Genomic DNA, 12159 nt, shown 5'->3' with positions numbered 1-12159 from the left:
ATAGAAAAGCTTAGGAAAGAAAAGGTTACTGCAAGTTCCCCATGGTGCAAGAAGAAAGAAAGAAACCATTCACTACAAAGAGCAAATATTAAAGCATGTCCCAGCTTCCCAGATTGCACCAGCTAAAACCTGTTAGCAGCAAAGAGAAACATAAAAATCAGTAGTTTAAGCCACTGAAAATATTCCCAGATAACTCTATCCTGAAGGGCCGCCTTCATTCTATGTAGAGACAATTAAGTGCACAATTTGTTGCCGTTTTCTTACCTGGGTACCATGCCAATAAGCGGCAATTATTGTGGCAGCCTCATTACAACGCTTCTGATGCTTAAGTTCCCGAAGAAGTTTCCGAGCCTGTAAACAAGTGAAAACATTATTTTATTCAAATAAATAACTACAATTTCTTAGTGATTTTAAACTAAGGCACTGCAACCTGTAAATCTAGGCAAAACCAAAACACAATGCCTCCAAATCCCCAAGCCAATAAATTCATAAACGCTGTGCAGCCTAACATTCGCTGTTCCAGGGAGCATTCGGTGCACAAGTGAGAGCTTGGGACTGGCAGTTCAGGGGATCTTAGGTCAACGTTTGGTTTTCTCCCAGATTTGCTGCATCACCTGGGATACCTAGATGTCTGTCTGTACGACGGCAACAATACTTTTCCTCCACACAGTAAACGTCCTATCCATTCAGACTGCAATAAAGAATAAATCACAAGTAAATTGCCTGGCTTCAGGTCACACTTAAGGCTGCTGCCGTACCAGGCTTTTATTCATGGCAGTGCCACCGCAAAAGAGCGTGTTCTCCAATGACAAACAGAAAACCGTAACTCAAGATGAGATGATGCTTTACCCAATTTTCTTCAAATAACACTCACGGTAAAAGACACCATGTCAACAGTTAGACTGAAAGGATATTGTTAACTCATTTAAACAAAATAATAAAGACAAAGTAAAAAAATCAAGAAAAATAGTAAAATCAAATTACGGTAGCTTATTGCTGGCAAACTTTAAAACCTTCTGGGCAGAGGAGGGCTGTTTACCCCTGCAGCTAGTAACTGCAGCCTCTTCCTTCCCTGTCTGACAGGAAGGGAACTGACTCCAGAATTAAAGGCAGTTCTTTCTTCCCTAAATAGAGGGGAAAGCCACATTTAGTGGGGTGGAGAGAGGTTAATAAGAAAACAGAGGAGCCCAGGGACATTTTTTTCTGAAGCTGCACAGCAGTAGTTGCTTTAAGCACAGTGGCTGCTTTCACGTGAGCTGTTAACCTCATTTTTCTCTCTTATTACAGCATCACTCCTTAAGTCTCTACTACGGCTGCAGGATTATCCCTTCATGAAGTCCAAACCTCTCAGAGAAGAAGCAAAGATTGTAGCAAATTGAGGCAGAGGACAAGCAAACAGCGATAAAGTACTTGCTCAACACAAGTTGAGTACAACACACTTTCACCCTTTTGCTTAGCACACAGAGGAGAATTGAAGACTTAACCCAAGTAAGATACTGCCCAGGTGACCCAAACTCTTTATTTTAAGCCTGCTTTCAATTTTGTTCATTCTCTGAGAATCCTGTTAACCATAAAATAACTGCCAACCACAACTTATTTCTTCCAAATCAGTCCAACGTTACAGTTTTCATAAGCCCAGAGGCAGAGTCCCGGACTATCCCACTCTGGAGCTGCTGGGCTGCCTAGATCTGCTCTGAACACCGGACTCACTCGTTCACGCCCCAGTCCTGAAGCCCACGTAAAGAGGGCACCTCTCTCCAAGTTCTCTGGCAGGAGATGCCCCAAGGATAACCCAGTAGTTTAGTGTGGTCCCAGCCTTCCACTCACACCCTTTGCAGGGATTTAGAGCCCAGGCTACAAGCAGATATCCCAAACACACCTCTTCTATGGCAAACGCAAGCGTTTAACAACGGCTACGGCACAGCCACAGCTCGGTGGACAGAAGGCATGTGTTTTCTGACCTGCTCCTTACTTCACCGTGCAGAGATAGCCGCAGTAACAGGAAACTCACCTTCCATCCTCTGATGTAAGACTGTACTATAATAGCTGAACTCTTTATCTTCTGATACTTTTTTTGTTGCTGTATTGGAAATAAATATGTGATGCTTAGAACAGAGTATTGCAATTGTAAAATATTGTATAATACAACTTTCATTACTAACATTTGAAAATATGATTAAGGATACAAGCACTAAATGTAAGAAGTGAACAATTTTTGACCAAGCAGATCAGAGCATAGATTCTGTGTTCAACTGGAGGGGAAATAAAGCCCATCAACAATGCTGCCTGCACAATGCCACTCTCTGTTTACAGAAACACTAAGTTCATGGTCAGCAGCACAAAAGTGACATGGATTAAATACTAACAGTACAGCTTTATTTGTCTTTCCCACCAACAGAGTAGCATACAAACCGTCACAAATGCTCAGGTTTGTTGGCTAAGCTTGTTACCATCTTTTCATAAGACTTGTGCTGTTCCTATTATCCGCAGTCTCTTTATAATACCAAATGCTGATAATTTAGGAACAGGAAAAAAGAAAACCCATGGATTCCTGAATGACATGCTGGAATATTATCCAAGTATGCCAGTTTGAACAATAAATTTCCTGGACAGCCGAGCATTTTCCTTCTAAAAAGCTCAGTTCTCCAGTAGACCAGTGGTTAGTATAATACTAAGTGCACAACAGTTGACAGACTTTGCAACAAGGCTTCACGCTCAGCCCCCTCAATTACAGCGAACGTCTCTGCAAGCAAGCTGGAAAGACTCCCCTCTAGGCCACATTCATGCCATGACTGACGCCTGTCACGCCTTGCAAGGGAACAGACAGGCGAGTGTCTGCAGAGTGTCTGCAGGCGAGTGTCTGCAGATCCTTTAGCCAAGCCTCCAGCGCAAGGAGTTGCATGAACAAAGCTTTTTGACAAGGGATGCCTTACGAACCCTTCCAAATCACAGTGCCTAATAGTCATGTTGGGTTAGGGGAATGGTGTCCTCCGTCTACATGAAGAGGCTGAGGAAATATCGCTATCGTCACCCGTAAGGAATTCTAAGGGTCTTGCTATGAATTCAACCTGCATCCAAAGACAATTGCTGCCATGTTTCACCAGTGAACCAATAAAGGTCGACAGTTAAGAAATCAACAATGATGTGAACTTGGTCACGTATTTGTTTTCATTTCTTTACATTAAAAGTTGTGCCAATCTAGCTGTGCTAACTCCATTTTTAATTCATTAAGATTGTATGAGATCATAATGAAGCCATACGGACACAATGCAATTCTGTAACGATGCTGTTTGTAGAAATGGTGCATTCAATCACAGAAGTTCAGAGAGGAGAGTTTTTACAGCGAAAAAGCATTTATTCATACTTTTTCTGAATTATCCATACTTTTCTCTAATTATCCGAGATAACGGAGCCAAACACTAACAGCTTTCAAGATGATAAACAGAAGTGCTCATCAACTGAAAAGCAGTGACTGTCAATTCTGCAACTTGCAGTTTAAGAAGGTGCTTTCTTTCCATACTATACATTTTATCAAGCTTTCCAGTGTGGACACAATAACAAAATGCAGCTGAGATGTTTAAGAATTCTTTTAAAACTTAAAAACAATAAATTTTTTTTATCACATAAGTCAATGTTATTTACTGACAAAAAGACATGAGAGAGTCATATAACAGCACTGTTCAGTTCATGACACAGAATACCCAGTCTACAAACAGATTTAAAACTGTTTCAGAACAGTATCAGTAACAACTACTGAACTACGAGTCTTATGAGCTATAATTAAAATAAATCCCTGCTTGGGATCCTCCCAAGCAGCATTGTTGAACCTCAAGTGCAAAGGTTCCAAATAAGGCAAAAATACAAAAAGCCTTAGGAATGACTGAATTCCACATGTATACTACCGAACATTTTTTACACATTAACCGTATGTTTTGAGAGCATGCTAAGTGCTAGGCAGCGCAGCATTTTAGCTGAGTGAAAAAGACTCTTCCCAGCTGGGCCACAAAATCCTGCTCTCTCAGAGCTAAAGGACTCTGGTGAGCTTTTTAATTATTTAAGCACAAGCACAAAGTAAGTACTTAACAGTGGTCTCTAAAAACAAAATTTTCTTTTATTCATGTTTTTGGTACCTAAATACTAACACAAAATTGAATTCTTTCAACACTTCTCCATACATATCAAGGAAAAATATCATATGAGGGTTATATGAAATATCTTATTAAGGTTATATGAAAAAATATATTAAACAATAAAAAGAACCCCCCACTTAGTAAGGATATTATCTTACTGCATATCTCCTGTACCAGGAAGCAATCACAATCTGGCTTTTTTTCATTAACAAGAAGCGTGTGCGGCACTTCCAACCTCTATAAATCTTCTCAATTAGAGTAGCCAAGTCCTCCAACCGCTGCTTTCTCAGATCTTCTAGTTTGAAGAGCTGGGTGTGGGGTTTTTAGGGTTTTGTTTGACGTTGGAAGAAAAACAGTAGAGGAGAAAAGACCAAAAAACCCATAAGCACAGCTATTGTAAGAGAAATCTCGCCTTTATTCAAGTCCCCCTTCAGACACCTTTTGGTTTATTCATCTTCAGAGCTGTAGGCAGATACGTTAACAGGGTTTGTGGCAGATACATTGCCACAAGTCAGTGCACGGAAGTTACATTAAATTCAGGCTGACAGCTATTGTAGAGTCTTGATTCGCACCAATTTTAACGGGTCTAACATTAAAAAGTGCCTTTATAATGCCATATTCCACAGCAATATATCAAAGCACTGTATCTAGAAAAATCTGTAGTAACCAGCTAGTGAATTATGCAGTTCACAACAGGCTATCCTCGTGAAAGATGGCTTGATTTTGCAGGGGAAGACATTTTTCACTTACCGTTCTTGGGTTGCGGATGAATATCTTTGATCTACCAAATGAAAATTCTTCTTCAGGGATTTCCAATTCATTAAACAGTACCTCTACTCCAGCCCTAATAAGAAGTAAATGAGCTTAACAAACATGACCCCCAGCTCTAAAACTTCTTAGTTTACATATTCACAGACTAATTTATGGAAAGTGTATGAAAGCATATTTTTAATTCTTAAATAGTGCTTGACATAAGAAGATTGAAAACCTAACTCATTTACTCACTGGTTATTTAGCTAAAGGCAAGAATAATCACTGTAAAGATTCAGAATAATTTGATGAAAAAAGAGAAATTTTTCTTTAACTTCATGAGCAATGGCCTATTTTTTCCTCTTACCATCTCTAATGATTTTACTTTAAAAAAAAAAAGAAAGAAGGAAAGGCTCTTGCACTAATGTCAAAATGTGAAACAAAGACTGACGAGTTTGGCAAATGCTAATGTTCCACACTCTACCAACTGCATTTTATAAATGTCAACAAAATAGAAGAGAGAGGAATTGCACAGAGCTTTGTGAGGATTGTAACAATGGTATTGTTATCAATAATGCACTTCCACCGTTACCTTGATAACATAAAGATTTAAATTGCAGCTAAAGTTATTAATCTATTATGAAAGAAATTTAAATCATGCTATTGGTGGCCACATGTAAAAATAGTTAAGAGAAGCTCATTTGCCTACCCAAGACGTCATCTGTAAAAATACATGTGAATACTATGCAATTTAAAATTACATATTAAATACAATTGATTTGCAAGAGGTATTATCTCATAGTTGTTCACCAATCATTATGTAAAATTATTCTTGAAAGGACAGAGGAAGATTGCATGACTGTCTTCAAAGAAATGCGTGTTCCTACACTTTGAAAGTTGGTTATTAAAGATAAGGGTCCTTCTGATCGTTCCAAACCTCCTCGTCATTTTGATTCCACTCCGGTATCTCTCTCTCTCTCCTCCCCTTTCTTTCAGATCCAATATAATCTAAAAACAACGTGCTTTCCTTGATCACATGCAAAATCTTTTCCATGAGTAGATTAGTTCATCACTAAAATCATCTCCTTTGCCAAGGAACTGTAATTTTTAGCCTACTGGAAAGTATAGGTTTCCCAGTGAATGAACTCACCCAAAATCTGGAACAAGATGCTAAAGAACAACATACAAGTAAAACACTTGAGCCACACTGGCTTCGTTTTTAATTTAGATTTAAAACACTTGAAAGTTCATTAAATTAAAAAAAAAAAAATCAGAACACGTGGAAGATAGTAATTTCAATCCTTGGAACAGGACAGGGAAGAATACTGATGTTTTCCTACCTGGCTGGCCCTCTCCAGTGGGGCCACGTCTGCTTACACAGCATTTTGTACCTTTCCAGGCAAGGCTCGTACGCCTGCCTGAATGCATAACCTGCCCTTCTGACCCGGACGTTCTCCAGAAGACCGAGGTAGCGGACCTGGTGGCACACCAGGGCGTCATTGAAAATGTGTGCAGCCTTTTTGTCATTGGGTTTGATGCACCTGGAAAGGGAAACGAACAGGGACACCTGGTTGCAGCACTGTACATGTCAACAATTGTTATTGTAAGTTTAAACCATGGATTTCAATAGTTTATCCTTGGATATCAAGGTTGGTTTTTTTCTTTTTTTAACTTTGCCAAACATAAATTCATGAAAGCTTTGCCACAGGGTAATTTACCTAATGTAGTTTGGATTTTTTGTCTGAAGATTTTTCATCAGGGTAGCAACCGAAGCCTTGAACTGTGAACCTGCTGTCGGTGGTCTCTTTAGATTGATCTTAGCGGGGTTACCTTCTGGGAACAACGCTTTGATAAGAGAGTGGCTGGCCTTCCACATGGCCTGGGACAGGTCACGGTACAGAAGATCATTATTTTTGTCAACAAATCCTTCCACCTGGTACATAACCTGAACAATACAGAAGAGTCTCATCAGAGCATGTTTTGAACTATAACATAGGCCAGTTCAAAACTGAACCAAGAAATTGATTTCTCCTTCTTTCTCACTATCCAAAACAAATGAAAGACATTTCAGCTTTCACTTGAAATTTGACATTTGGAAGACTTTTTGTTGGATAAAATCTCTGTGAACATGCTTCCTGAGAAAGATGCATTTTCTCACACTGCTAACAGTTCCTTGTCCTGATCAATTCTGGTTTCCGAAATGGAAAAAACCCTTCTTCGTGATAACTCTGATACAACACCGCTTGCCAATACTCCAAAACAATCTTTTTTTGGCTGACAAAAGGTTTTCTCCCTCTCTTTTGAATCGCAACAGCAAAAATACCCTTTCCCTTAAAAGTACTAATGCTGACATTATTTGCCTAACTAAAGCAAGACATGAAATGTCACCTCTTGATATTGCAGCAGCAAGCAGCTATCTGTGCAGTCCTCCAGGGACTATTATTTTAAAGGACTTTTATCAGGAAAACAGTCCAACGACAACAAGCATGAATGCAAAGCTCTGACCTGCAGCTGGAGACCCAGGAGGCGTCCAGGGGAACTTCATGTAGATCTCAGATTGCTACTGGCTTTTTTAATTTTTGAGGGTAGGAAGTTTCGTTTAATTAATTGCGACAAGTCATCCGGCTGGTAATAGAGATTCTTCAGCTTCACGATTTCTCAGTTCTATGTAGATATGTACTATTGACACAGAATACTGAATAAAACTAATACTGACATAGCCATATTTTACACAACAGCAAGTGGCTGGGAACTCAGGCAGCATTTTTCTTTGGAGTACACGTTTCTGTTTCTGCCAGGTGTGGTAAAGGCCACTACTGAAAAAACTGTTCATGTGAACTTGCTTATATTTCATAAAAGGAGAATCAAACTTTTGTTGTCCAGTGACTAGATCAAAATGTTCTCAGCTGAGGATGGAAAAACAACATTCCTCCCAAAATAGGAGGAATTCACTGACTGCTCTACTGGCTAAGTGAATGCCAATATCCATCAAAGACCCTCACTGCCTGCTAAGACACGGTCTGTTTGCAGTCCTTCTCAAAGCACTGGGGTATTTTCAATTCACTTTGAATTTGAACAACCAAAGAAGTATCTAAGTATTAATCCCTGACAGACTATATGCAATTACAAAACATTCTTAGCAAATACGTAACGTAAAGTTAATGAATGGCTGCCTCAAAGGCTGAAAGTATGACATTCCCAGCACTATTTTGAATGAGCGCGTTATCGAGCTATTCAAAATTGTAAGATTGAGAAAATGTTAAAAAATAGGGAAGGATTAAACAGTCCTAGCAAAATGAAACACTTTCCAAATATTCATTACTCTGTGAAACTAACAGTTCAGCAGATTCAACCAAGAGGTATAGTTTCAATCCCTATGCTTACTTTAAATTTTTTTTAAAATAAGTTGTCTTCTTTTTACAAATTTAATGATTTTTTGATTTTCATTAATAGAAAGTCAGATTGAATTATACATCAAAAACTATCAGACTTGTATTTATTCACACTGCTTGTGTTGTAAAAAGCAAATACATTTGCAAGCCCTCTGTATAGCTTTCTCTTCCATCTGTTTAAACACACAGGCTGTCAAAATAAACTCGGTTCCTTCAAATGGACAAAACCTCCACTTTCTCATCAACGTGACTAAGGACTTCAGCTAGTTCCGTGACAAAGGACATGTTTTCCAAAATATCTTGCCTTCAGATGTGTGTGAATTCTTGTCATTCTAAACCACATTTTTATTTCCAGAGACCTAGCAGCACAAGCGGTTCACCCCCAAAGCACATGGGACGTCTTTCTCCTCTGCTGAAAGGAGCACTGCCCTCGATTTCAACTAGAGCAGCATGATCTCTGAAAACCTTCCAGCCCAAATCACGAATCTTAGGCTTAAGAGGGAAAAGATTAAGACAGGCCTGGACTTTTTGATCAACTATTGACTCAAGCAATTCTCCTCCATTACTGTAACACCATTTAATGGACAAAGAGCCTCCCCATCGTACCAAACCTAGGCTTCACGCAGGTACAACACCCTCCAAACACCACGCGCTCCCCGCTTCACCAGGTACCTTGCCAGCGTAATGCTGAATCCTGAAGCAGCTATGAGGCAAGGAGGTGTCGTTGAGGAACCGGGAACACTTGCTCATCCTGCTCTCAAAATGCTGGTGAGTGGCACAGACTTGGTTCAGTTTTTCTAAAAAGGTGTCATCTGTAACAGTTCCTGGTCTCAGGCATTCTTCATCTAGCATGGCCAGGATTCCAGTTTGGTTCTAAAGTTTCAAGACAAGAGCTTTAGGGTTTGCTTCCATCACGTCTCCATCAAGGCATAAAAAGAAGGAGACCGCTCTCTCCTGTTTGACTTCTGCTACCCAGAAAAATGTTCTTCAAGCCATCTCAAAGTTTGGCTCTTCTCCTCGTCCCCATTTCCAACAGAATTTTAGCATCTGTGTTTTTGAAAGACTGCTTCTGACAACTGAATCTTGAACTTCACCTTGGAATTTCGTGTCATTTACTCAGATTGTAGAAACTCCAGCTTAACTGAAAGTAGCCAGTTTATGGGTAAAACCAGCGTACATTTTACGTTAACAGTTAAAAACCTTTCTTTTCTGATTGTTAAGGAATTTTATCTTTCTTGCTGCGCAAAGTCCATAGGAAGCCCTCTTATTAGATACAAGTACTTTCTGTACCTAAAAGCACTCAGTAACAAGTCATTGCGTTTTCTAGTTTCCATATAAAAAGAAATATTATTTACAACGCAGCATGCAATATCTGCTATTGAAAGCAGCACTAAACGTAAACATTTAAGGGTTGGTTGGTTGGGGTTTTTTTCTTGTGTAGGTGCTGCTGAACATTTCTAATGAAGTAACATATAGCCTTATAAAAATATTTTTTTTAGTAAAATAAACTTTTACCATACAAAATAAGATGACTAATACGAGTGGCTTGTTTTATAAAATCAAAGTGCGTGGGGATGTGTACAGACTTTACAGCTAAATTCAAACCATTGAATGAATGAATTGAATCTATGCATTAAAAAAAATCAGAGAGATTCTTGAATATAACTTACATTTTCTATTAGGTCGCAAATGATAGCATTGTTGAAATACTCAATATGGGTCCATTCAATCCCCTATGAGGAAAAAGAATAAATGTATGAACCGGAAAACAATCGAGGGAGCTTTTCCTCTAGGCAATTTAAATTATATTCTAGTTAACTAAGATACTACTTTCGAATTTAATTCTATATGCTTACCAACATTTTCTTTATTAAGAAAGAAATGCAATCATCTACTACTAACATTATCTGTGCAAAATGACTGTCCTTGAGCGGCTGCCAAACCCACTCTCCATTCCTTCCCCCCCCCGTGTCAGCTTCCCATGCACTCCCCTGGCAGCCCGCCAGGCTCCCCCCGCCGCCCGCCCCAGCACCCCGCTGCCCACGCTCCCACTGCTTACAAGGAAATGAGCCCGTTTCACTGCAAGCATCCCAGACCAAAATTTCTAAGCTCTTAGTTGTTGGGGTTATTTTAATGGGAGGAAGAAAGAGGGCTAAATTTAGATCAGACCATCTGAAAAACCCAGAGTCTGGCTGTTGTTCAGATATTGCTAATATCCTTCTTTTTTTTTTTTTTTCCCCCCCAAATATCAGTGATAAAATTTCCAGGATGAGATGCCAATGCATCAGGAGGTAACACTGGTAGGGCAAAGGACTGGAAAAAGAAAATATTCATTTCAGTTTTAATTTGCTTCTGCAGTACTTCTTACAGTTTCGTTTTTTCAGAGCATTTGACATATCATTCAAGAACCAAACTGCAGTAATAATGTTTCACGAGTTTCACTGCCGAATGCAAAAAGAAAAAAGACATGCCCAAACTTCATATATCCTCAGGATTACAAGGCAGGAACTTTATGTAATTTTTAAAAATGTTTGTACAGCAAAATAGTATCATCCAGTTTGAGTACAGACAACGTATGCCAGTTCCTACAGCTGTGAGCTGGTATTTTGTCTGAGCTCTGTATATCATGGGGAGTACCGCTGAAACCTATTAAAACTTCAACTTGATGTTCACTCCCCGAATAACATCAAGCACCAGAGTCTGGGCTCCAAAGCACACCTTCAATTTACCCATAAAGCTCACACAGCTCCCTTCGATACTTAACTGAAAGAAAACTAGGACCAAAAATCTATTTGTAGTTTCTTTCAGCTTGCATGCTACTGTTTTACCCCCCCCATTCCCTTTCGAAGCAGGATTAGCTGCGGCCACTGTTGGGGTGTATCCCAGACGCTACGGTGTAATCCAAAACACAGGCCGTAGGGTAACGCCACTAATACCAGAAAGCAGCGTTAGTCTTCTAATAAATTAATGAGCCCTTGCTCAGAGCTGCCAGCCATTGTTGCCAATGAATGGGTCTGGTTTGCCAATGGCTCATTGTTGCCAATGTTGGGTCTGGTTTATACCTGGACAACTCATAATGTGAAACAAAACCAAACCTGACTTTTTTTTGCTTAAGGTAACTACCACGCAGTCCTACACGAACATGCTCCATGTGGTCAAAAAGTGACTCTGTTCTCTGAAAAGAGGCTCCAGTATGCATGCCTCAGCATCCTGCCAGGGACAAGGGCAAGAGCGGAGGATAAGGGAAGATCCATTCAAGTATTACCTCTCGGATGTATTCCTCCTGCTCTTCTTTGAGGGTAAGTTCAATGAAGATCTGCTGCAACTTCTCATTACAGTAGTTGATAATGAATTGCTCAAAGCTGTTGTCCTGTCAGATAAAACATGTTTTCATTTGCTGTTGTGTAAACGCCCTGGAACTCAGCTGGAGTAAGTTACTGCAGCAGCTGCAAGCCAACAAGCTGCTTTATTAACTACTCCTTCCAGTTTTGCGATGTGATGGTTTGAGTAATATTTTATTGAGAATGAGATTAGTTTGGAAATTTTAGACCAAATCCTTCCCTGAGGCTTTCTCCATTGGGAGGGACAAAAACTCTGCAGGTTTATATTCGTGATGGCTCTGTATCGATTCCTTGGGACAAGTCATAAGGAGGCCTGTGGTGCCAGGGAATAAACAACAATAGTTTTGCCTGCACTCATCTGTCCCCATGTGTAAAATGTAGTCTCCTGCAGGTTCTGATAAACACAATTATGATGGTAGCATTAGCTCTTTTCCAACCGGGATCACTCGGTAGCAAATAAAGGATCCTACTTCACTACAGACCGAGGCCCAAGCGGCTATTCTGGTTGCAGCTGAGCCCGGGTTAAGAGATTATTGGCTCCAGAGG

General features: G+C 39.8%; 1 protein-coding gene across 4 annotated transcripts in view; it reads right to left on the bottom strand.

Annotated features, from left to right (window-relative positions):
- The window catches only part of MYO1B (myosin IB), a 117492-nt gene that overhangs the window by 19167 nt on the left and 86166 nt on the right, over positions 1–12159 (bottom strand). For all 4 annotated transcript variants that reach the window (XM_075512261.1, XM_075512258.1, XM_075512257.1 and 1 more), the window contains exons 14-22: positions 11538–11642; positions 9943–10005; positions 8945–9145; positions 6599–6825; positions 6221–6421; positions 4881–4974; positions 4289–4438; positions 2012–2080; positions 265–351 (exon numbers count right to left, since the gene is read on the bottom strand). In XM_075512261.1, coding sequence (XP_075368376.1) covers positions 265–351; positions 2012–2080; positions 4289–4438; positions 4881–4974; positions 6221–6421; positions 6599–6825; positions 8945–9145; positions 9943–10005; positions 11538–11642 — 1197 coding nt within the window. The remainder of the gene's footprint in view (positions 1–264; positions 352–2011; positions 2081–4288; positions 4439–4880; positions 4975–6220; positions 6422–6598; positions 6826–8944; positions 9146–9942; positions 10006–11537; positions 11643–12159) is intronic.

The sequence above is a fragment of the Mycteria americana genome, chromosome 9 (genome assembly GCF_035582795.1).
Source record: "Mycteria americana isolate JAX WOST 10 ecotype Jacksonville Zoo and Gardens chromosome 9, USCA_MyAme_1.0, whole genome shotgun sequence".
Taxonomy (NCBI): domain Eukaryota; kingdom Metazoa; phylum Chordata; class Aves; order Ciconiiformes; family Ciconiidae; genus Mycteria; species Mycteria americana.
This window is presented reverse-complemented; position numbering and strand designations above follow the sequence as displayed.